This window comes from Camelina sativa, chromosome 10 (assembly GCF_030686135.1).
Source record: "Camelina sativa cultivar CO46 ecotype springtype chromosome 10, ASM3068613v1".
Lineage (NCBI taxonomy): Eukaryota > Viridiplantae > Streptophyta > Magnoliopsida > Brassicales > Brassicaceae > Camelina > Camelina sativa.
The window spans coordinates 13,039,111-13,062,603 of NC_141889.1; the positions used below are offsets into that span (position 1 = coordinate 13,039,111).

General features: G+C 36.3%; 2 protein-coding genes across 6 annotated transcripts; both read right to left on the bottom strand.

Annotated features, from left to right (window-relative positions):
- Positions 1–635: 635 nt before the first annotated feature.
- Positions 636–12,212, bottom strand: LOC104718908 (histone-lysine N-methyltransferase ATXR3). 4 transcript variants are annotated; one of them, XM_087470216.1, is made up of 20 exons: positions 11,791–12,212; positions 9,011–11,624; positions 8,792–8,848; positions 7,265–8,386; positions 6,672–7,042; positions 6,058–6,591; positions 5,879–5,979; positions 4,416–5,463; positions 4,252–4,323; positions 4,019–4,129; positions 3,841–3,941; positions 3,284–3,383; positions 3,057–3,152; positions 2,675–2,842; positions 2,465–2,590; positions 2,266–2,319; positions 1,886–2,133; positions 1,689–1,797; positions 1,303–1,605; positions 636–1,209 (listed from the first exon to the last, which is right to left on the bottom strand). In XM_087470216.1, the coding sequence occupies exons 2-20, from the start codon at positions 11,466–11,468 to the stop codon at positions 1,030–1,032; spliced, it is 7,359 nt and encodes a 2,452-aa protein (XP_087326342.1). In that variant the 5' UTR covers positions 11,469–11,624; positions 11,791–12,212; the 3' UTR covers positions 636–1,029. The 4 variants fall into 4 exon arrangements, with proteins under 4 accessions (XP_087326342.1, XP_087326341.1, XP_087326343.1 ...); XM_087470215.1 differs by having other exon boundaries at positions 11,966–12,161; XM_087470217.1 differs by having other exon boundaries at positions 11,952–12,161.
- A 2,594-nt stretch (positions 12,213–14,806) lies between these two features.
- On the bottom strand, positions 14,807–16,486 carry LOC104718907 (proteasome subunit alpha type-4-A). Of its 2 annotated transcripts, none has more exons than XM_010436728.3 (2): positions 16,369–16,486; positions 14,807–15,840 (listed from the first exon to the last, which is right to left on the bottom strand). In XM_010436728.3, the coding sequence occupies exon 2, from the start codon at positions 15,827–15,829 to the stop codon at positions 15,077–15,079; it is 753 nt and encodes a 250-aa protein (XP_010435030.2). In that variant the 5' UTR covers positions 15,830–15,840; positions 16,369–16,486; the 3' UTR covers positions 14,807–15,076. The 2 variants fall into 2 exon arrangements, with proteins under 2 accessions (XP_010435030.2, XP_087326630.1); XM_087470504.1 differs by having other exon boundaries at positions 16,131–16,473.
- Between the last annotated feature and the right edge of the window lie 7,007 nt (positions 16,487–23,493).

Consider the following 23,493-nt stretch of genomic DNA (forward strand, 5'->3'; position numbering starts at 1 on the left):
TTACTTTCTATCAAGTTTGGTGACTGAGACAGCGGCTTTGCATCTATAAAAATCCCACCATCTTGGTCGAGGCTTCTAAGGTATACGAGTGAGATCATTGAGAAAATTCTTCGAGCCAAGTTCTAGTTTCACAAGCTAATGAATATGCTTATAGTATTGGTTATTCTGAAATATGACTATGACCTCGGGGTAACTATGACCTAAATGGTTAATAATTTCAACCATTTTGAGTCGGAACTAACTGGTTAGATATAATTTCAACCATTTTGAGTCAGAACTAACTGGTTAGATATAATTTTAACCATTTTGAGTTGGGAAAATTCTGAAATCTCAGCAAGTACCTGATCTGTTTCAGTGCTTTACCTTCTCAACAACAATTTGCACATCTTGTTTATTCTAATTTGGGTACATATACACAAGCATACCTAGCTGTGATGTTTACACTTCAACTGTAAAAACACAAATGATTTTACACATCAATTGGTAGGAATACAGATTACTAACAAATGCCCACTGTCAATCCTACCATTTCATTGTGACCCAAAGATGGCTTACAAGTAAGATCCGGTTTCTTGCTATATTATCCAGTTGCCACCAGGAAAAACAAAAAGTTGCATACAAACTTCCAAAATATATATTTCAACTTTTCTTTTTCCATTTCTTTTTGGTGCCAAGCTTTAACAGATTCAGGAACACGAATAGATTAACTATTTATTAATATAAGGTAACAAAAAAGAAAAAAAAGTAAAGGAAAAAAACAGAAGAGACCCTAGTCAAATGATTCTCCTCTCTGAAAATTATGTGAGCCTAATCTACCAGGAATATAACGATCGCCCTAACCCAAAGTTATTATCAATTTCCAAAATCACATATATGGCAAAGCTATACACAAGAATGAGGGGAAAGCTGAGACCTTTGAAGTGAATGGCTTTGGTCATGGATAAGAGACTATTTATAGTAACTATGTGTTGCCCTGATTGCTCGCTTTCCCAAAAGGGCAACTTGCTAAATTAAAGAGAAGATTTTTACCTAACTATCCCATGTCGCTTGGAAGACCTGCCGTCTATTTCTTAGCCACTGCAACAGTTCTCTATCAAGTGATGAGTTATTATTAAGGACAGCATCGAACATCGGGCTTCCAAATACTCTTGGGGCGCTTTTGAACGTCCATATTTTATCCTGTGGCCACGGTCTTTGAGGTTGCTTAGACTGTACACACAGAAAAAAAAAAAAAAACCTTGTCATGAAAAGCGAAAAGACAGATGAAACACATTTCAGAAGTGTGTTAAAGAAAGAAATTACCATCTGTGAAACCATAGTTTTCACCATCTTTGGGCCATAAACACGATGCTTCGATGGTTTCTGGGCCTTTGCATAGAAGGAGGCGACATCGGGTAATGATAAGCAACCTCTGGTTGCTCTCACCAATGTAAGATCTGGATCACTATTTGTCTGGTTGTACCAGTAAATTAGCTGCCCAAGACAATAATTCTCGCCATAAGTCTTCCGGTACTCCTTGATACTTGCACCTAACTTGTCAGCATACTTCGCCCCCAAATCTAACGGACTTATGTGTACAGGAGAAGAGATAAAGGACTTGTATTCCTGCGACATATCAAGACCCATCTATTAGAAGAAGTTCAACAAGATTTATTATTTCGTTACTCAAATTAAGCGAAACGACTTACCCGAACTTTGAAAAAGCACTTTGTATAAGCATATATGTGAATTAAATCAGCTGCGGCATCATTCCGACACTTGTATGTACATGGGAGATCTCGGATCTCATCTCTCAACCTTCATGGGAAATAATCTTTGATATGAGTTCACTATTACGTAAGAGCGTTTCAAGCATACGTAATACTAACATGATAGATGTACTCACCAAAGTAACGATCTCTGAAGTTCCTTTAGGACATCAGCAGATCCAGATGGATCATGGGCATGAATTTTGGATTTGAGTTCATTAAGAATGCCTTCTTCCACGTGTGGTGACAAGCTCTGAAGAAGCTCATCAACTAAGGAGCCATCCCCGTTCCAAATAAAAGAGACTGTTTCTTCAGGAGCGAGCCTCTCAAGCGGAGGAGGGGCGTTCTTGGGATCCCCAAACACATGTCTCATAACATATCTTACCTGTGTATAATACTAATTAGAGACTACTCTCGTTTGGGAAAAAAACATATCAAAACACTTGCACCAAAAGTGTGAAGTCAAAGCAAAGCAGATAACATTATGTTTGCTTTCATGATGAGAGATTGCAGTCACCTTGTCAAGTGTAACTGCCAAATTTTGGAGCCTCTGATTGTAGACACCCTCAGCCTGTCGCGTTAAAGTTACAGATACAATAAGCATATAAGAGTTAGAGAAACAAAGAACACCCCAAAGCTAACACAACTCTTAGGCACATAAGGTATGATAGCGACTGAAAGAACCCGCAAAAGGTTAAGATGAGTGATAATCTCACCTGAACCTCAGCATCACTTTTCTCAACATCAAGGTGTATATCTGAAAAGTATTTCCTCTTTTCTTCTAGATTGTGCTTAAGAATTTCCTCGGGAAGCTTTGTTCTCTCGAAATTGATGAACCGCACCTTTACGCACAAGAAACTTTTAGTCAGAAGTTGTGATCCCATGTAGTGATGTGACAAACAAACATAAAATGATTCAAGACTAACCAGACGAGCAGAATATCCAATCACCCAATCTGGTAACCCACCCAGCAAACAACTTCCCAGTCCAGCTCTTCCCAACTCAAGATAATCTTCTTCTGAAACTGAATTCAGTATACAAGCTTCCAGCATCAGTCTGTGTCGATCCAACAGACCATGCCAATCCTTCAATACCTGTTAACAAATATCGTTCAGAAAATTCAATTGACATTCAAGGGATAAAAGAAAAGATTTCTAAAATTTTTGGTACAAATGAAAAAGTTGGCTTATTAGTAAAAGAGCGCATACAGCAAACCTCTAGTACTTTTAAACTCCATAAACAGAGACAATATCTCATGTATCTTTGACACCAGAAATACAATCATATATTTGTTAACAGCACAAGTACCTTCTGAAATGCACCTTCACCAGTGAGATTCAAGTAGCTTCCACGGCATACTTGGCTACCACACAAGCAAACAGACGCTTCATATTCTTCCTTACTCTGTCGCATACACAAGAATCTTATTTTAGAATCATTCTTTAGACAGTGGAGTGGAACAATACGATTAATCCAACGAAATATAGTTTGCTACAGTACGAGCTGCATAAAAGAAGGGAGAGGGATGAACAGACCTCAGTTACAGAATTATAATCGAAAGTTATCTCCTCGCCATATTCAATAGAACGTACAGAATAGATACCAATCTGGTAGTGTCCATCCACTGCAGTAACCCTGGAAGCACCAGATGAGAAAGGGAAAAATGAGTGAATTGTATACAATTTATCAAATATATAAACAAGCATCAGGGAGCTCTCGACTCCATTTTCCTAAAAATTTATCTATGCATAAGAAACGAACGATACTTCCCAGATACGTATGTGCAGAGGAAATACATTCACAGGCAATAAACAAAGTGTTCTCCGCTCCACTTTTCCAAAAATGTATGTATGCATAAGAAACGAACGATACTTCCCAGATACGTACGTGCAGAGGAGACACATTCATACGCAATAGACAAATTTCTAAATAATCATTTACTATCTGTGTATTGATCTGACCATACTTAGGCAGGCTAGTTTAAGCATGCATCTTGAATGAAACTAATCCAAACAGCTGTCACTTGGTTCTGCTCTCTGAGTCCAGAACTCTGGAAAAATTGGATGATTCCAGAGGGAAGAATTTAACTTACTTAGCTTCACAATTCGGTCGGCAAGAGTGACAAATTCGACTTGCATAGTTAGCCTTGTGCATGGCATCAACAACAACTAAATCATATCCATCGGCGTCACCCTGCCCGTGCAACATAAAAAGTAAGAACATGGTCTAAAATATTAAATACAAGCCCAAACATCATAGTTTCATCATACCTTTGGTCTCTCGAGATATATATTGTAGAACTCTGGTGCAGGATCAGTTTTGTTTTCCTGTAAGGAACGAATCCCATCTTGCTTCTCAAACCACTTCCAAACAGGATAAACCTAAAATATCCAAAACAAGTCAAAATATAAGTTCAGATATCCCTCTAAAAGAATGTTTCAATGATGAACTTCAGAAAATGTTTCTGCTGCAGCAACATAAAACTACAAAGCTACGGACCCACCTCTCCAAGAAATTCAACAACAAAATCTTCTTCTCCAAAACCACCTTCTTTGTTGCACACAACACCGAGGCCCTAATTGGAAAAAATAGTAGCAACAAAGCAGATTAGCAAACAAATTTTAAATAAACTGATGGGATACTTGTGAAGGAATAACAGATCGATACCTTCCGATAAGAAACATATTTATCATCAGAACGACTTTCTATTTCCTTTAAAACGCCTTGACACATCTTCAGCGTTCGTATATCACACTCTTCACGAGCACTCTCTTTGAGCTCTTCAATCACAGGCCTTAAAGGGAACACCATAGGGGTGTTTCCAGATCCAGTAAACAGCCGAACTTGCCTGTTCAGGGTACGTAAGATAACATCTTCTACAAATGAATGTTTATCCTGCAGTGACCAGTCCAAATCTCCGGGCATTGAATCAAGTAAGAGGTTATGGGTATAAGGATCGATTCCATAAACCTCTTGCTCTAAAACCTCATCGCCAAGACTCTTTCTTGGTTTATACTCCTTAACTTCAGGAAGTTCCATATCTAACTCTTCAATGCCATTTCTTTGTGCATTAAGCTTCTCACCATAATCCTCTGGCAAAGAAACCCGCATCTTACGTTGCACTTCTTCCTCATCCGCGACAATTGCATACTTTTCAATCACTTCATATTTCCTAGTAACGGGTGGTACAAGACTAGCTTTGGTCATACGTGCACCCCATTCACGCTCTTCGGTCACAGAATCAAAGGATTCATCTGCTGTGAAGTATCTTTCGACGCGCAAGTCCTGTGATCGACCTTCTGAACGGATGTCCGATTCACTTTCTGAAGCCGAAGCTGAGCTATAATTGTCACTCTTGCCATTGTCAGAGAGTTCAGAAGATGTTTCACTACCTGAACTTAAGGATTTACGATTTAATTTAGACAAGCGCCTTTTGATTTCTCGGTCAGATGCATATTCTCCATACTCTGAAGCACCATTTACACCAAATGTGTCACCAGTCCTGCTCATGTACTTCTTTTCAGTTACTGTTTTGCTCAACTTCTTGTTGTACTTAGAGGCTGACGAGAGCCCTGAGCCATCTTGCCATGACTTCATTAGTTCATCTCTTCCATATGAAGAGGTAACCATAGAGACCTCTTCCAAACGCGTGGCAAGTTGAATAAACAGTGTGATGGTTCGGTTCATGTCTTTCGAGCCCCCTCGATTCCTACCCCTGGATACATAAGATAGTGTCAGAAGCAAAATTGCAAAACCAGTAGCACAGAAAATGGAAAATTAGCTTTTACATCTTTTACAAAAGATTACCTCCTACTTAACAACTAAGGATTCAATTATTCAACGGCAAGGCATAAGAGTTAGAAGTAAACAATTCTACAGCCAAACAAATGGAGGGCTAAAAACCGAGCAAATGGCAAGAAAACGAATATTGACTTGAGTAATCATAACCCATAACCCAGAAAGGACATCAGCAGCCATTCAACATATTGCTTGTTGGGCAGAAGATCAATAGCAAAGAAGTAATTTATCCATAATTTGCAGAAAATAGATTTGAGTGCTATTGGCATAATCATGTAGTACGATAAGCTTCTCAGACAGAAAAAAAAAAATAGAAAGAAAAGAAATCATACTTAATTGCTTCCCTGCACATCCGGCTGATATCCTCCTTGACAGATCTCAATCCGTGACTAACGTAGTAACCATTTTTCATTTTTTCCTCGATTTGAGAAACCTGGTACCCAAAAATACATTAGGATTATTTATAACAGATGATAAAGAATAGATAGCAGACACGAGTACCAGAAAGCACCTTCAAAGCAAAGAAGTCAAAAGTATTCTGCTTCATGATGCTCCTAAGACTTGAAGCAAGGAATTCCTCCACTCGCTTATACCCATGTTCTGACTTTTTAATTGCCCATCGCCTGATACGAGCATCCCTGGATAGTATCGCTGATGATCTCCTTGCATCATACAATTTTGAGCGTTTGTATAAGCTTCTTCGGAATAACAGATTGGCTGAATCTCGCTTTTCTACTCGATCAAAGTAATCCTTAAGGTTACCAAAATCATCTGTATCGCCCCCTATTCCCTTAGATTTAGCAATATCTGTCGTCTGCTTCAGATTCCTTATCCTGGAATGCAATTCACCTGATCGAGTATTCTCGCCTCTGAGCCAACTTACTTTTGTATAATTCACTGTCAAATCTCCAAACTGGGGGCAGCCTGTGATGTCTACAGAAGATATACGGGGAAATGACTGAAGAATTTCCTCAAGCATGCTGGCAGTCACGTTTGTACAACCAACCAGAATTATCGAGTCTATCTTCTCCTTATTGTAAGTGTTCTGCAAGAGAATATCATAACTAATCAAGAAAAATACTGGAATAACTCAATTTCTGTAAACGGAAAGCTTAGAGTGTTTACCATGATACTCCTGAACCTAGAATCTGTGCAGTTGGGACCCAAAGAAGATAAGTCAACTAGTCTTGAAATATCTTTGTATGAATTAATAGTGGCCTTCCAATGTCTACAAGTCATGGAAGCAAATGCAAGTGATTTTACATCATATCTCAACAAATGAAACACCCGTGCTAATGCACCGCCATCCAACAGACCCCAGTAAATCCCCACAGTGCCAGGGGATCCATATCCTTCAACATGGAAGGCAAAGTCCCCGCATAAATCCTCAAATGTCAACTCATCCTTCTGAAATATTTGTGTATCTTCCGTTTCAAAATTTTCTCCACTTTCACCAGCCATCAAGCGAGCTCTTTTCGTATAGCAAGAATCAAATTCTGGTGTTTAAGAACCAAAAGCAAAAGAGAGGAGTGAAAAATGTTAAAATACATTTGGACGCAAGAATAGAATGTAGGTAAAACCAGAAGTAAGTGAAGAAAAGAAGGAGACAACCACCCAAGGTTATAAACCAAGAATAAGTTTAAGGAAACTGGGCAAAAGAAAGTACTCGTTATTAGGAAGAACGGGATATACGTCTAAAATCTGGTTGTTATGCATACCTGAAGATTGGTACATGTACTTTTCACTCTCTTTTCTAGGCTGTCTTGTATGGATCCAAGAGTCTAAAACATCGTTTATGGCAGCGGAAAAATCCCGACTCTTGAATGTTTTCATAACCAATTGATGAAGTTTCCCACGGAAATAACCAAGAAACTGAGGGTGCATACCATGGAACGAGTTTAGACTTGTGTCCATTTCAGAACGCTTGAAACCCTGTGTCTCTAGGCCTTGACAATCTGAAGGCAGAGCTGGGGTTTTCCCCCGAAGCTTGGCAATGGTTTCAGGAGTTTTTGTGATAGAAGTAACAGGGACCCAGATTTTATCAGATTTCCTGAAGACACTGCTGTGGCTCTTAATGAAACCTTTATCCACCAATATCTGGAGCCCCGAAAATGGCAGAGGTCCTTGTTCTTGCCCAGCCCCGTCCGTGTAGAACCAATCACCCATATGCAATTGCAAATCATCGACCGTACACAGCCGATCCCTAGGAGTGTTAACAGATGTGTCAGTTCTCCAAAGTCCCTCCGAATCTTGACCATTGCAAGCTGTTGATTGACTTTCGACTGATTCCCTCTTGGAATCACTAGACGCAGGGGATGGACGAGCAGGCCTTGAAGTGCACCGCTCCTTACCACGAACTTTTACTCGGGGATCAGGAACTGGTGGAACTTGGTCATTAACAACCAAAGAGTTCAGCCTAACAACGGACAGAAAACTAGCTTTTACTCCTCTCGCCTGAATTCTCTCATCTACGCCAGAAAAAGTCCACAGGGGAAGTTCAAGCCTAGAGCTACTGAGAGGATAATACAAGTCATCCTTGTGATGCCATCGAGGATCCTCATAGCCGGATTTCTGCATCAGGCATAATGGGAAACCATCATTCAGAACAATTTTCTTTTTGTAATATCTATCTTGAGAAGCTTCATCTTGTCTTATCCAGTCCCCGCCTTTGCAAGACCAACGACCCGAAAACCAGCTGCCTATCTCATCACTCTCAGAACCATAAACATCGTCTGACTTATATTCTTCGATCCCCCTTTTCGTGGGCTCTGAACATCCCAACAACTCTTCATCCACCAGATCCCATTTATTTGCCTCTTGATAGTGACGCCAGGTGATACCTGCAAGTCCCAGAGTATAAATTTTCAGTATTTTCATGCAAAAAATGCAGCTATAGAAGAAGCTATGAGTATTCAAAGTTGATGTCGTCTAAATGAATCTCTATGCTCATGCACAAACCAATCATATGGCAGTAAGCTATTACATCTTTAACAAACATCAAACACTTCCCGACACTTTTTCGTGCCAAATGCCATATTTGCATAAGGAATTCAAACACTACAAGACGATCTACTACATATATAAATATAAACATATCTAACAAGTAGAAACGTTTGTTTTGTACTGTTTTCTGCTTGGGGGAGAAGTTGGCATAGTTGGGAACGGAAACTGCAGAAAGGAATAGAAGCAAATAGATAAAAATGATGTCATGCTACATAAGTGCAAGTGGTGCAAACCAAACATACCTTCAGATGTCACACATCCTTTGGTCTCTTCAAACTCAACTTTAACCTCCAGAGCTTCTGCAAAGTGATAAAAATAAGCGTGTCTTAGGGCATAGAAGCCTCGGGATGAAATCAGCTAAATATATTACGAAAAAAGCTCTTTATAACTGCTAGCATTTTGGGCTGAAAAGCATCAATTTTGTGGCCCAAAAGCATATGTATGTACATCTATTACGGTACCTCCAAGTGTCTCAAGTTCTTTGCCAGGAGTGATAGTATAACCCTCCAAGAGATTTGCAATCCTCTTATCAATCTGGAAATCTTCACCATGCTCTACGAAAAATTCATTAGCTTCTGGGACGGACACTGATTCAGGCAAGGAATCTCCAACTTCTTGCTCAATACACACTGCTTCTGTAGTATCTGCAATGTCTTCTAATAAATTACCAGGAGCTTCAGGAGGATTGACGAGCTGTGTCACTGCATCTGACACGACTGATGGAAAATTCATGTTGACCACAGGAGATGTTGCATTTTCAATAGTGACCCACCTATTATTATCTGAATGTTTAACCATATGATCAGAGAAAAGAACGCCTTGCTCCATAAGAGCTTTGAGTTCAGATAATTTAGCAGGCCCATGTTCCATGCCATAATAATCAAGATAAAACCACTTCCCCAAGGATGAATCAGCCGCCACAGGATCATGGGGTGGTGTGTCGCAAATGTCCATATCTACCTCCATTGATGGCAACTCTTCATTAGGGGCTTCACCAACTTGTACAGACTCTTTTCCCGTTGCACATGGACTTCGAATCTTGGATGAATCACAGACGGAATTTTTCTCAACCACGGGATTATTGTTGTAGAGAATATTTTTACCTTGCAATTCTTTGCTTGATGAGGTGAACTCTTTTCCATTAGAATCCTTATATTTGTGCTTATTTTCAAGCTCCGTACCAGTCTGAAAATCCCTCCTCTCCCGTACTCCACTTTTCCTGCCTATTTCCCTTTGCCCGTTCCGCCTGTTACGATCACTCTGGGTATCTTCCATATAGTTAGGAGTACAGTCCCTGCGGTCACTGGGCCTTGAGCGATCATGAGGTGACCACTCAGAATAACTTGGACTTCTTCTATAATCATGGTGACGGCGGTCACGTGGAGACCTTTTACGATCACTCTGGGTATCTTCCATATAGTTAGGAGTACAGTCCCTGCGGTCACTGGGCCTTGAGCGATCATGAGGTGACCACTCAGAATAACTTGGACTTCTTCTATAATCATGGTGACGGCGGTCACGTGGAGACCTTTTACGAGCATGTGCAGACTTCTCAAAGATGTATGGTGATCTCTCCCGATGGACAGGACTTCTATCCCGGTGTTCATAGTACCTAGACCGGTCATGTGGGTCCCAATCAGATCGTGCAGGGCTGTGTCCATGCCTGTCTGAAAAAGCCTTGGCAGGGAAAGGTGCGTCTTGATGCTTTCTAGGATACTTTTCCAGAGGTGAAGTTTTTGATGAATATGAATCTTTGTACGGCCTCTCAGCAGAATGCCGTGAATAGTGGTCTGAGTGAAGAGAGCGAGAACAATCATCTGAAAGCTTTCTACATTTTGAGCTCCCATAATCCCCATAATCAGTATAGGAGTGTTTGCGCTCAATGCTATCTGGTTCAGCTCCATGTCGCTTCAATCTGTTCACAGTAGAAGAGTACTCCTTTACAAGATTACTGGGATTGTTGTATTCATTCTTGTGTAAATTTTCCTCTATTACAATTTTAGAACTGATTCTTGTAGCCCTGTCATGCCCACTTCTGAAGTCTCTCCGGTGGTAGATATCTTCATTTGCAAACCTTCCACCAGGCGGGGTACGTTCATAATCATATTCATATTTCCACGTTTTATCTCTGTCTACTCCATTCCTACGAGATCTGTTGTAACTATGATCATCCATTTTTTGCCATCTGTCTGGGATGAATTCCCCTTTTTCAATTTCATCACTGGGATCTCTCCACGATCTGAAGTCTCTTTCTTCCTTATCTCCTTTCCAGTTCTTATCTGCGGAAAAATCCCTTCTCTCCACATACCCTTTATGATATTTTAGATAACTGAACTCACCCTTGGAAGGTTCATCTTTCTTCCAAGTCTCCCCAATAATCTCGCCCTTTTCGATCTCACTCCTCTGCAATGACCTTACTGGCGAGATTTCACCATTCTCCAAATCCCCAGGAGGCCTTAACGTACCTAATTCACCCTCTTCCACTTCATCCTTAAACCCAGAATCACCACCGTTTTCAACTTCTTTATTCCCACTACTAGTTCCTCCTTTAAACTCACTCTTCACCTCCTGCTCTTTGGGCTGCAACTGTGACTCCGCAGGGAGTTGCACTACTACCTGCGTCGTCTGTTCTTTCGACAGAACCTCTCCTTGTTTCTGCGGCTGTTTCAGTCTCCTCTTAACAACTTTACGAATAACCTTAACAATTCTCTTCTTCTTAACTGGCTGAGACGGTGAAGGTTTATTATCATCAGCTGGCTGAGACTCTGGAACCTTAGTTGAGATAGATGTGTGACCATTGTCCGAAGTAGCAGCACTCTTGCTTTCATTGCCTCCACAAAGAGTCGTCTTCTTCTCCACAATTGGAAGCTTTTCCATGATATTTAGTAGAGGCATGCATGCGACACCTCCATCGCTCATGGAGGAAAACACCAATCCAAATTTCTCAGTAACCAAAAAACACTTCCCACTAATTCTCCCCTTTCCCGGGGAAATCAATACTCATGCTTTTGCTTCAGAACCTCACCGCTAAAGTTCGCCAATTTCTCCCAACACGCCGGACTAAACTCACCAACCCTGAAACACCCAAAAAGTAAATGTAGGGTTAGCTTTTAACCCAACGAAACAAAAAGGGGCAAGGAAGAAGGAAGAAATCTCAAAACCCTACAAAGGACCAAATTGACGAAATAGAAGAGACGGAGGAGACGCGAAAACAAACGAATTGAAGCTAAAAAAGTTTTACCGGGTAAATAAAGAAACCTAAGAGAAACGGATCAAGAACCCTAGAATGGAAGCTAAGAGAGATACGAATGAACGAAGAGAAAGAAGGTGAATAATTTATCGAAGAACGAAGAGGGAATTAGATCGAGGTCAAAGGAAGAGAAATCGAGAAGAAAACCCTACAGAAAGCTTCTCACTAAATCTCTCTCTCTCTCTATGTATTGCTCTCGTTTCGCCGGGAAAAATCTCTGTGCGCGGCGTTGTTATTTCTCTCTATTGCGACCTTCGCTTCTCTTCTGTATCGTTTGTGTTCTCTCTCTCTCTCTCTCTCTCTCTCTCTCTCTCTCTTTCTCCCTTATTTTTTTTTTCTCTGAAAGACGAAAGCCGTCGTGTGTTAATTACTTTTTTTTTTGTATAATTTATTTTTTACTTACTGAAAATTTCACTTTTCTTTTTAGAAAATTTTCTCACCTTAATTAATTGAGATATAAATCCAGAAAAAAAAATATATGAATTGATATATAGTATGATGAAGTTACATGACAATACAATATGATAATTGAGGGGAAGAAATCAAAATGTACTGAAATAAGCAAACATAAATTGTATCATGTTTTGCGGTTTTGGACAGATTTATACGACGAGATATGTTGTTTTTTCAGTAACATGTTACCTTTTTACGAGAATATCTAAAATTATCAAATAAATTTATATTATATTTTATAGATATGATCAAATCTATTTATTATTTAAAATTAGGATAATAAATTAATCTGACTACAAATTAATTTTTATGTTGACTAAAAATAAGAGTTATTATTAGTATACTATTTTAATTGGTAAATGTGTATATTTTAAATTTATTAAATCAAAGGTAATTTGGCTAAGTAACACTTTTTATTGATTATTTACATATATAATTTGCATATTATTAATTTCTATTTTTAAAAGTGTGAAGAAACTTACATTTTTTTTTGGGGGGGGGGGGAAGACTGAATTACACTTTCATGGTGGATGTATATCACTTTTTGTATAATGATGTTCATTTAGATAGGTGAATATATGTTTGAACATTGACACTAGTCCTCAACTATAAGGATGCAACTTTTATTGACAAATGTTACTTCTTATTAGAAATAAGTACTATCGACGCAAGAAACAAGGCTTAAAAGCTACTTCTTTTTTCATTTTTCCTAAATAGTATATAAATAATAACTATATTAAATTATTGTGGAAAAACTATCAATGTGAATCAATTTGTCGGAGGAAAAAGGAGATATGTGGAAGGTTTGGAATAATGAAGAGGTGTTTTCAAAAAAAAAATTACGTTTAAATTGGTATTTTTGATTATATGATATAACAATGACAGATCTATAAAAAAAAGACATCTATGACATAATTTACCATTTTTTGTGGCTATCTTTTCACGGTTAAAAAAAATAATTCTTTGAAAACGGGATTTGAAAGTAAAAACTTAAAGTTGTCACAAAACATAAATTGAATCATTTCTTCGACGAGAGGAACTTTTTTGTATACATAAAAGTATGGGTAGATTTGTATATAAAGGAGAAGTGAATTTTTTTCGTAATGATTAAATTTTAGGAACTAACTATCAAGTAAATGGTTTAATGTAATATTGTTTATACATAAATAGATAGAGCTAGTAAATTATTGTGGAAAAATATATATTATTGACACTTGTAAATTATTGTGGAAAAAATTACCGATGTAAATATATTTTCTGGAGGAAAAATATCTTACAAATAATAAAGAGGTACGTGGAAGATTTTGAACAACGATGAGGTGTTTCCAATAATTTTTAAGCTTAAATTGATATTTTTAATTTTATAGTATAATAATAATCAAAATAAAGAAAATAATCTACGGGATACCTTAATATTTTTGGTGGCTACTTTTTGACAACGGGAAAAGAAAACTAGAAATCTTTTGAAAATTAACAAACAAAAATTCAATTATCGTAAATCGTAAATTGAATCATTTTTCGAGAAAATAATGTTTTTTTTTACAAAAGACCGTGTTTTTTTAACAGTCGCAGGATTAATCGGTCACTGGTTTTTTTTTTTTGACATGTCAATTTTGTAATTAAGAGTATTCAAAGGGATATAAATATAAATTTTGCAAAGTCCCAACAAAGATTTCTAGTTTTACGGTAAAGATAAAGATACAGTTTTACAGATCTAACAATGATAATTTGATTTTTAAAATCTAGCCATTGTCGCTGCTTCTAAAGTAAAGTTTGAGTTGTGTAGCTGGTTTTTTCAGCGATTCTGAAATTGAATAATTGAAATCACAGCGACACAAGAAGAAGAGATGAAGGAAAGTAAAGGCAATTTTCGAACAGAGCCAAAATATATTCACTGGACTTGTATACTAAGTAGAACAGTAGAACAAACAAATTGTCATATTGATTAAATTTTAGGAACTTATACTAAGTATCATCTCTTACTAAGTAGTAAGTATAATCATCTCTTAAGTATGGTGACTATGGTATGGTCGACCAATGGTCATTGGTAAGAAGAAGAAGGAACAAAAAAAAAAAGCTCCAAAGCCAGTGAAAATTCATTTGGCGCTCAAGGTATACGCTTTGAGCGGTAACATTTTCACTGTTCCGTTAGTAAACAGACACCTTGACCGTTAATAAACGTGGTGAAGCTTAAAAGAGATTCTGATTCTTTGAGTCTGAGCCATTAAATAAACAAACCGTAGACAAAGTAAGAACCCGTTACATACTTCAATCAATGAATGTTATGGGCTTTCTCATGGGCCCGTTGGTGGTTGCTCATTCTTTTATTATGTAACCTCCAAAGTCTAAACTTTTAATTTAAGATTCTGAGAAAAAAGAAACAAGTTCTGTCCTAGAAAAGAGTAGTACTAGTAATATAGTTTAGAATACACTTCCAAAACAAATTTCTACAGTTTGTGAAAATAATTATACCATAAATACTAAAATTTCAATAAATCTGGAATAATTAATGACGATTAAAACATATGGATATGATCAATAAAACAGATGGATATGATGAAGAATAGATCCAGAAACCTGAGTCAAATGCTTCAAGTTCCCAAGATCTGTAACTAGTGTTTTTTAGCCAAACAATAAAAAGTTTCAGAATTCCATTCATAACAACATAACCCCTAACGAAACAGATCATCAATCACATGTATCATGTCATAACCAGAGTGGTAACTGTTTCTGATGCGATATCTTTAAATCAAAAGTAAAAGAAGGAAAATGGAGAACTACAACACATAATATTGGAAACCAAACTATGCACGGTGTTACAAGCTCAGGAAGTTTCTGCAGCTGGTTGCGTCACACCATGCTTAACCAAGAGCTTAGTGAGCGAGTCAGACGAAAGAATTTGGTACTTAACACTTCCTGATGGAGTCAGATACACCTCAGCAAGCTCGAGTTTCTCAGCTGTTAAGCTTGTGCTGTCCATCGTCTTGCTCAAAACCTTGATAGCAAGCTGAACCACCTCTTCTCTCGTCGCATCATCCTTGTAGTCTTGCTTAAGAATAGACTGAGCCGCTTGATGGTTTGCTCCAACGGCTGCAGCTTTCCATCCACCATAGTTTCCACTTGGGTCACTCATATACAGTTGAAACCCATGGTTCTTGTCCCAGCCAGCGAAAAGAAAAGAAACTCCAAATGGGCGGAGACCACCAAATTGTGTGTATCCTTGTTTGGTGTCACATAGAGACTGAACCAGCTGCTCAACCGGCATTGGCTCTTGGTACATAAAAGTGTAACGCTGAGCTTGGACTCTAGCGGTATTAATCAGAATGTTGGCATCAGACATTATACCAGCCACTGCACAAGCCACATGGTCATCGATCTTGTACATTTTTTCAGTGGATGTAGAGGTCTGAAGAAGTTTAGAAGTAACTTTCTTCTCACCAACCAACACAACTCCATCTTTAGCCAAGATTCCAATTGCAGAACCAGCATTGCCAATAGCTTCCATAGCGTATTCCACTTGGTACAGACGACCTTCCGGTGAGAAAATTGTAGTGCGACTATCATACCTCCTAGACATTGTTGAAACAGCTGCACACAAACCCACCAACGAAACTATATCAGCAAAAGTTTCTATCTCTATTTCATTCTACGACTAAGGGGCAGGCTTCCAAAGAAAACTGAAGAACATTAAAACAGATCATAAGTCATTGTTCTGTGCAATTGACATTCTTAGAAAAATAAAAATTGGGGGAAAAATGAAAGCAGAGAAAAAATCAGCTGCATTTGAACATCTCGTGAACAAGAAAACAATTTCATAGTTAATATGACACTAGTAGTATCAGAGGTTAAAGAAGACGATAACAGTAAGAATCACGCACCAAATACATAGCAAACACAGAATTACATTGTACCAAAGAATCGCGTCAAGCTAGGGTTTATCTACGCATCTAATCAAAGAGAATCGAGCAAATCACTCAGATTTTACAGCAAGCAGTCCTGAGTAAAGGGAAACACAGATCCCACAAGTGAAAACGAAATCGGTTTTCGAAGATGCTACGAGCAAAAACCAGTAGGAAGGAAACGAAATCGTTGAAATAAAAGTGAGTAGAAAATTACCTGAACTATTTGAATCCTCTTCTTCTGGGTTCTCGATTCTTTGATTTCGCTGAAGAACTTTTTGGTGCTTTTGATTAAACGAAACTTGTGAACTTGTTGTTTTCCAAGAAAAATCAAGGGAAACGAAGAGAAGAAGAAAAGAAAAACAAATGGGCCTAACTGAAAATGGGTCAAAAAGCCCAAAGTCTCGTTTCAAAGGGTACGGCTCAGAATTCTTATAATTATTAGTTCGATTTATAAAAGTTTGATTGATTTATGTTCTATTTTTATAGCCCGATATAATTCTTAAGAAAAATTTTGTCTCCTCAAAAAAAAAAAAAAATTAATATATCCCATTCAAACTTAATTAAAAAAAAAAAAAACAAGTATACCTTTCTTATTATAAGGATATCTATCTACTCTCTCATAAGATATAAAGTAGTTGTATCCAAATGTTATTTAGATTTAACTATTTAAACAACAAACTTATAGACGAAAAAAAAAAACAAACTTCTAATAAATTATGAAAAGTTATCGCATAAAATTTTATGTTAACTCAATTTCGAAAATTCGTAAACTGATCTTCTAAATTATGCTCCTATTAGAAACTCACGCGTTTTGGCAAACTAACAAAATCATTAATGCAGCTTTTATAATTAAACGGTAAAAGAGGAGGGGTAAATGAAAGTGTGACATATCAGGCAAGACAGTCAAATCAGTCGGACAATTTAGGATGTTCCAACTCCAAGTAAAAAGGAAAAAATAGTGTTTCTATTATTATGTAAAGATTTTTGTTTTTACCTCTGCTCACTTGAAAATTACAACATTAGTTGATTCTAAAATATTAAAACTCTTTCGTAAATCGATTTCTCATTTTAATGAAAATTCACATATCTATAAAAACATATAGATAAAAAGTTATACTAAAACCTCATAATCTAAAACAAATAGTTCCATCATCTTTGTTTTTACTTTACTTTTGTACACACAAAACAAGTAAAATAATCAAAATTTAAACCAATTGTTATATTATTTAATCATCTACTATGGATCCCTTTTGTTAAGATTATCTACAATGGTTACTTATTTACAACACCCACTTTTTCTCTTTTAACACTCTACATCATCTTATTTATCTTCCACATCATTATTTAACACCCATATAATTTCTACTCTCGGGAAAACGGCGAAAATATACCCCAACAATTTCTCGTTAGCTTTTTCATATCTCAACTTTGATACCCTGCAAATTACAGCCCCAACTCAAAATTAATTCAAATATTCTATCTAAACTCCATCAAATTTTTCTATTTCGACGTCCGTCCAAACGGTGTTAAGCAAAAGATTAATGGTTGATTAGTCAGCTTTGACGTGGCACTTCGGCTTGACAAAACAACGTCGTTTTGTCATTTTGGCATGTGTTGAGCTCTGAAACAAAACGACTTCGTCTTACAATTGGGGGATTTAATATCGATTTCAGGGTTCATATCGTTTGCTAGAAAGAAAAGAGAGAGTGATTGAGTGTAGAGATGGGTGATCAAGGAAGAACTGCTCATCATGCTCCTTCTTGATGCATGGAAGAACTCAAAGACTACCGCATAGAGCTGATATGGTAAGTTTAAAAAATTTGACTAATTATTTGATTTTTGATCAAAGTTATAAATTTTGATATATTTATTTAGAAATCTTATGAAATAATTGAAGTTATATAATTGAGATGAAAAAAAACATAAAAATCAAAGCACCCAGTTAAAATACAACACTTGTCACATTTATCTTCTTCCTTACCACAAACCATTGTAGTGGAAATTTTTTTTTTGAACAGTTGTAATATAGTTTACAATAGATCATTGTAACTAGTCTAAGTTAAAGTCCACTAGTATAAAAATATAAATAATAAGATCCACAGAAATATTAATTTTATAAAAAAGGCCTATAATATACATTATATATATAAATCTTACATAAATTTCACCTAAAAATATTATTTATCTAGTTTCGTATCCCAACTTCTCACACCTTCAATGTCTTGTGATCTCTTTTTAGGTTGGTCCAAATAATCTTATTAGCCTACTCAATATGGTTATTATTAATATCTCTACAAAGAACCTCTTACCAGAATCTCAAAACATGGATAGAAAATAACATTAGTTGCAATAGCACTAGAAATCATGTTTGTTGATTAAATTATGAATCATTAGACATATAAGAAATAGTTTATTGGTAAATTATGAATCATTTACACATATTAGAATTAAGGTTTGTTGACTAAATTAACAACCGTTAGATAAGGTTAGATTGTTTGTTATGAACTACATACACATCGGGTTCAGTAAACCAAATACAAAGTTTGAAGCTTTGACATGTTGTACTAGAAATTGATTGTTCTGTTCACCAATATGGTGCCATCACGTTCACTAACACGTTCCAAGGCATGTTTTCTAGTAATAACGTAAAACATCATATAACCTAACCAAACTACGTCGCTTGCATAAGTTTTTTTTTTTTACGAAGCTGCTCAGGTGCTTGCCACACTAGATTATTAAGGTTCTGATTGGAAACGGCTGTAACTGTAAAAAATTTAACTGTTAAAATTTTTGATATAAAAACTTTAATTGTTAAAAATTTAACACTGACTGATATTTTTATTGTATGTTGTTCATAAATATAAAAAAATATGACATAATTGATTATGGGATATAATGGTTGTTGATGTAAAAATAACTATGAAAAATGTATCTCAAAATAACAGGAATAAAAAAATATATTTTTAATGAATCAAAATATATTTGTGATAAATTATACATAGATTGAAAAAGAAAGTTTCAATCATCATTGAAAATAAGAAAAAGAAAAAATAACTACATTTTTATTATTATTTATTTTCTACAGCTAAAAAAGTCTCAAATTTATGACTTTTAATATTTGTAGGTACAAACTATAAAAGGGGATAGTTATACTTTAAAGGCTGTCAAAAATAATAAAGAAATAAAGGTCTGATTGACAAAATTTAGATTTTTAAGACTTTAAATTAATTATAAAATGTTTAAAGTGTCTTCCAATCTGAGCCTAAAAAGTGTAATCTGTGCGCACATTTTTTAAAAAAGGTTTCAAACTTCATATTTTGTCACGTCGGAGATGCAATAATTAAGTTTATATGTGATTGAATGATTAAAGAATTATTTATTTTGAGAGAGTCGTTTGCTGATTCACATGCCAAAAAACTTTGCAAACAAAGACTTCTCGTTAAATATTAATTAATTAGCATATTATATGACATAAAATCCGATAAATATTCAAAAAAGTGGTTTCTGGTTATACATTTTATTTATTAATTTTAGATTTTAGCTTTTGGTTTTTGGATTTTGAATAGTAAAATATTAAAATAAACAGAAAATTTAAAAAAAAAAATCTTAGAAGAAAACTTCACAAAACCATTGAAGTGGAGTTTTGAATTTTGTAAGAAAATTACTAAATACTCTTAGAAATTAATCTTTATTTCCTATATTTAGGAATCTATTTTTATCTCAAAGGATTAAAAAATGGATTTTTGAAAAAATTCAAACCAAACCATTTAAGAAAACCAAAACCATTAAAGTCATAAACAAAAAAAACATGTAACATAAAAAAAAAATACCCAATTTTAGAAGGACTGTAATATACAGCTGACTTTTTTCCGGTAGGCGATCTGATGAGATTAGGTTTCAGAGTTTGATGGCGATTTTAACGATGGCTCCGATTTGTGGAGAATTGGCCTCAGCTTGTCTCGAATCTTCTGTGAATCTTGGCGATTACTCCCTCCCGGTGCTTTCACCCCCTTCGGTTTGTTTGAGGACGGCAATCTGAGTTTGTGTGAGGCTCCTTAAGGTGTTTCTCGGCGGTTCTTCTTAAGCTCCATTAGCGATGGAGCTTCTGCTTGTCCAGTTTCAAGCAGCGGTAAGATTCTTCAGAGGCAAGTGGTGGGTAGTTGCTTCGTATTACAACGGTAGCTTCTCCGGCATGCGGCGGCTCTCCTCTCGTGGTGGCGTAAGAGATTAGCGCTATCTTCCTCTCCGTGTTTGCCTTATGTCTTCACTCCGTTCACCTTCTCTCCCGCCCCGTGATTAGATGTCGTTTGTTTCCCTGGCTCATTGCGTACTTTGGTATGCTCGGAGTCTCTGTCTTGGGTGTTGTTGTTTTAGGTGTGGATTTTAGTGCTGAGGCGTCAGCCACCAGTGACTCTGATTTTCCTTTTTGTTTATACCGGGGGCGTTTGGTCATCAAATGGTAGTCTTGTGTTGTGGTTTGTTGTTAGATTCGGCTTCTCTAACTACTTGCAAGCTACCTAACATCAACTCCCAAGCCAAAGGTGTTTATCAGAAAAGGTGGACTGGTGTTCGTCCGAGACTTGTCTTGCTCTTGTAGGATTTTGTGAGTTTCGTCTAGGATGGAGATGAGGGCTACGCTTGACAATGGGTCTGGGTCTGCCCAACGTCGCTGCCCATACCATTTCCGTGCAAATCCATGGCATGTCGCACTTGTATCCTTGATGTTGCGTTTGAGTTTACTGCCCCTCGTGTCACTTTTGCCCAAGCCTTAGCTCAGCCGCAGCAGATTAGTGTTTTAGTGGGAAGCCTTGATGACTTTACTTGAAGTGTCTGTTTTTGCCCTAAGCACTTGGTGGTGTTAGTATGGCTCTTTGTGGTTAAGATGCTGCCAGGCTCTGAGCTACCGACTCCTAGAGGGACTCGCTAGAGTGAATGAGCATTGCCTAACACATTAAGCTTGGCAATTCCGCAGCTCCTTGCTAAGCTCGGATTACCGGTGAAAGGACTACCATCTTGCTTTATGGGTGACTCGTGATCTTTATTGTTCTGTTTTCTTGTTGATTCTTTTTCTAGCTCACTATAGGGATTCTTCTTATCTTGTTCCAAATCGTCTTCTTTAACGAGAATTGATGATTCGGTTCAAGAATGTTGTATGCTTCCATGTTTTTTATTCTTTTTTTGGCATGGGACCATAAATTGGTTACCCTTAATTGTGTAACCTACATTTTCATTGTGAAATGAATATTTACATTCTTAGCAAAAAAAAAAAAAAAAAATTCGAAGACTGCTACGTGGAAATGAAGAATAATTGCAAAGAATAACGATAACTGAAGTTCCTTGTACATTACAAGATTACATACTCTTTGTTTTTCGTTTATGTATTTTATAATATTCTGTCGTTTATGAAACTATATAACTATGCATGTGAAAATTTAATTAAAGTCTCTTTGTAATTTGTAGATAGTAATTCTAACGCAAAATACAGAAATACACAATAAAGAGAATATCCATTTGATTACCTTTACAATTTACATAAAAATTGATAGTAAATAAATAAAAATAAGTATCTAGTATCAATACCATATAGAAAAGCAATTTTTTATTTCTAAAACCATAAAACTATTGATGATGATACAACTTGATATGATTCTCCCAAGGAATCGGCACCTTTGAGTTGGAAGATAGAGACACCTTAATCAAAAGACAATGAAGCCTTAAGAATAAGGATGGTGGATTGAATGGTTGCACAAGAGTTGCGGAAAGACTCTTGATATACCGATTTGATATTTTCAGCTTCGCACCAAAAGGATTGGATTTCTCAGCCTCACACCAAGGAGATCAGGGTTTTGACTATTGGAATCACACCAAGTAGTCGGTTTTGATTGTTGGAATCACACCAAGCAATCGGTTTTGTTCACAAAGAACAGAAGAGTATCACTCTCAAAGAAAAGGTTTTGATAAAAAGTTGTATTGATTATTTCAATACTCTTACATGAGTTTATATAGGAAAGAAAACTTGGTAACAAAGTCAAGTATTAACTAGTCTTGAACTAAAAAGAACAATTAAGATAGATAGTTGATTGAAGACCCTATTCTTGTGCATGTATCCCTTCCTCCAAAGTGACTCTAGGTTCATGTATCTCTATTTTCGTCACTCTTCTTTGACTACAAAATAAAGTGATTATTTTGGATTTTCTTGGACTTGAATTAGGCTCAAAGTGCGATGGACTTGATAGACATCATCCCCAGTAGAATTTCACATACTCTCTTTGGGCATAAGCTCTTGAATTAGACCATTAAGTGCATTCCTTAGCTTCTTAGCTCTTTTACTTCTTGATCCAATTTGCTGATGAGAAACAACATGGGTTGTATCATTTTTTCATCTTGGACTTAGTAGAAAACAACTTCTGGTTGCCATACATAATTCTGGAAGCTCCTAAAACAATTGGACCTAAAAGTCTTCAAGTGAACAACTAGATTAACCTCTTTTGGCAAAATGAATGTATCCCAAATAGTAGTTTAGATGGAAGAGTTGATCTTTAACTTCGTTCGTGTTGAACAAAACTCAATAATCTTCTTATATGGTCTCATGAGCATATCACAGCTGTAAACTAAAACAAGCAAGAATTAAAAAAAAAGTTTTAACAATCGCACACACTATGTATTTAGAAGAAATAAAAAAAAAAATATGTCAAAAAAAAAAAATATTCATCGGACCTCCAATGTAAAAACTATTTGTTTAATTCGTTTTTCTAAATCGTTAACGTAGGAAACTACTTTTATAAACAACTTTTTAGGCTACTAATCTTCAAATTTTATTTTTATTATTGTTAATTTTAAAATATATATATATATATATATATATATATATATATATATATATATATGTCAAGAAAAACAATATTCATCTTACCACTGCGATTGCCAATTATCAAACCCTTATACTGTCTTAACAAATGTTTCCGATATTTTGTTACGATAGCGCAAGGATACTGGATATATAATTATACTGACGGTGATCAAAGATATCACCACGGTCAATGTGACACAACTCTTTGTTATTTACGCTTGGATTTTTAAAACGAGATGTTGCGCACAAAAAAAAGAAGAAGAAAATATCTTTAAACGAGGCAGGACCATATCTCTGGTTGTTTTCTATTATCTATATAAACTTTTTTTTGCACTGACGTATCTATAATATATAGTTTTATACATACACTGGATTACCCAAATTTATATATACATTATATGTCGATTTGACTGACTTAGTATGGGTCAAGGTCCTCAAGGACGACACACACCACATGTACACGTTGAGTAATGACCACTGCGTAGTGAA

What these genes read in the sequence shown, in the direction of transcription:
- LOC104718908 (XM_087470216.1), bottom strand. Translation starts at nt 11,468, where the DNA reads ATGAGCGATGGAGGTGTCGCATGCATGCCTCTACTAAATATCATGGAA. An exon ending in GTGAAGGTGCATTTCAGAAG is followed by an intron (nt 2,843 to 3,056) that starts GTACTTGTGCTG and finishes ATTTGTTAACAG; the next exon opens with GTATTGAAGGATTGGCATGG. An exon ending in TTGGATATTCTGCTCGTCTG is followed by an intron (nt 2,591 to 2,674) that starts GTTAGTCTTGAA and finishes TTGTGCGTAAAG; the next exon opens with GTGCGGTTCATCAATTTCGA.
- LOC104718907 (XM_010436728.3), bottom strand. Translation starts at nt 15,829, where the DNA reads ATGTCTAGGAGGTATGATAGTCGCACTACAATTTTCTCACCGGAAGGT.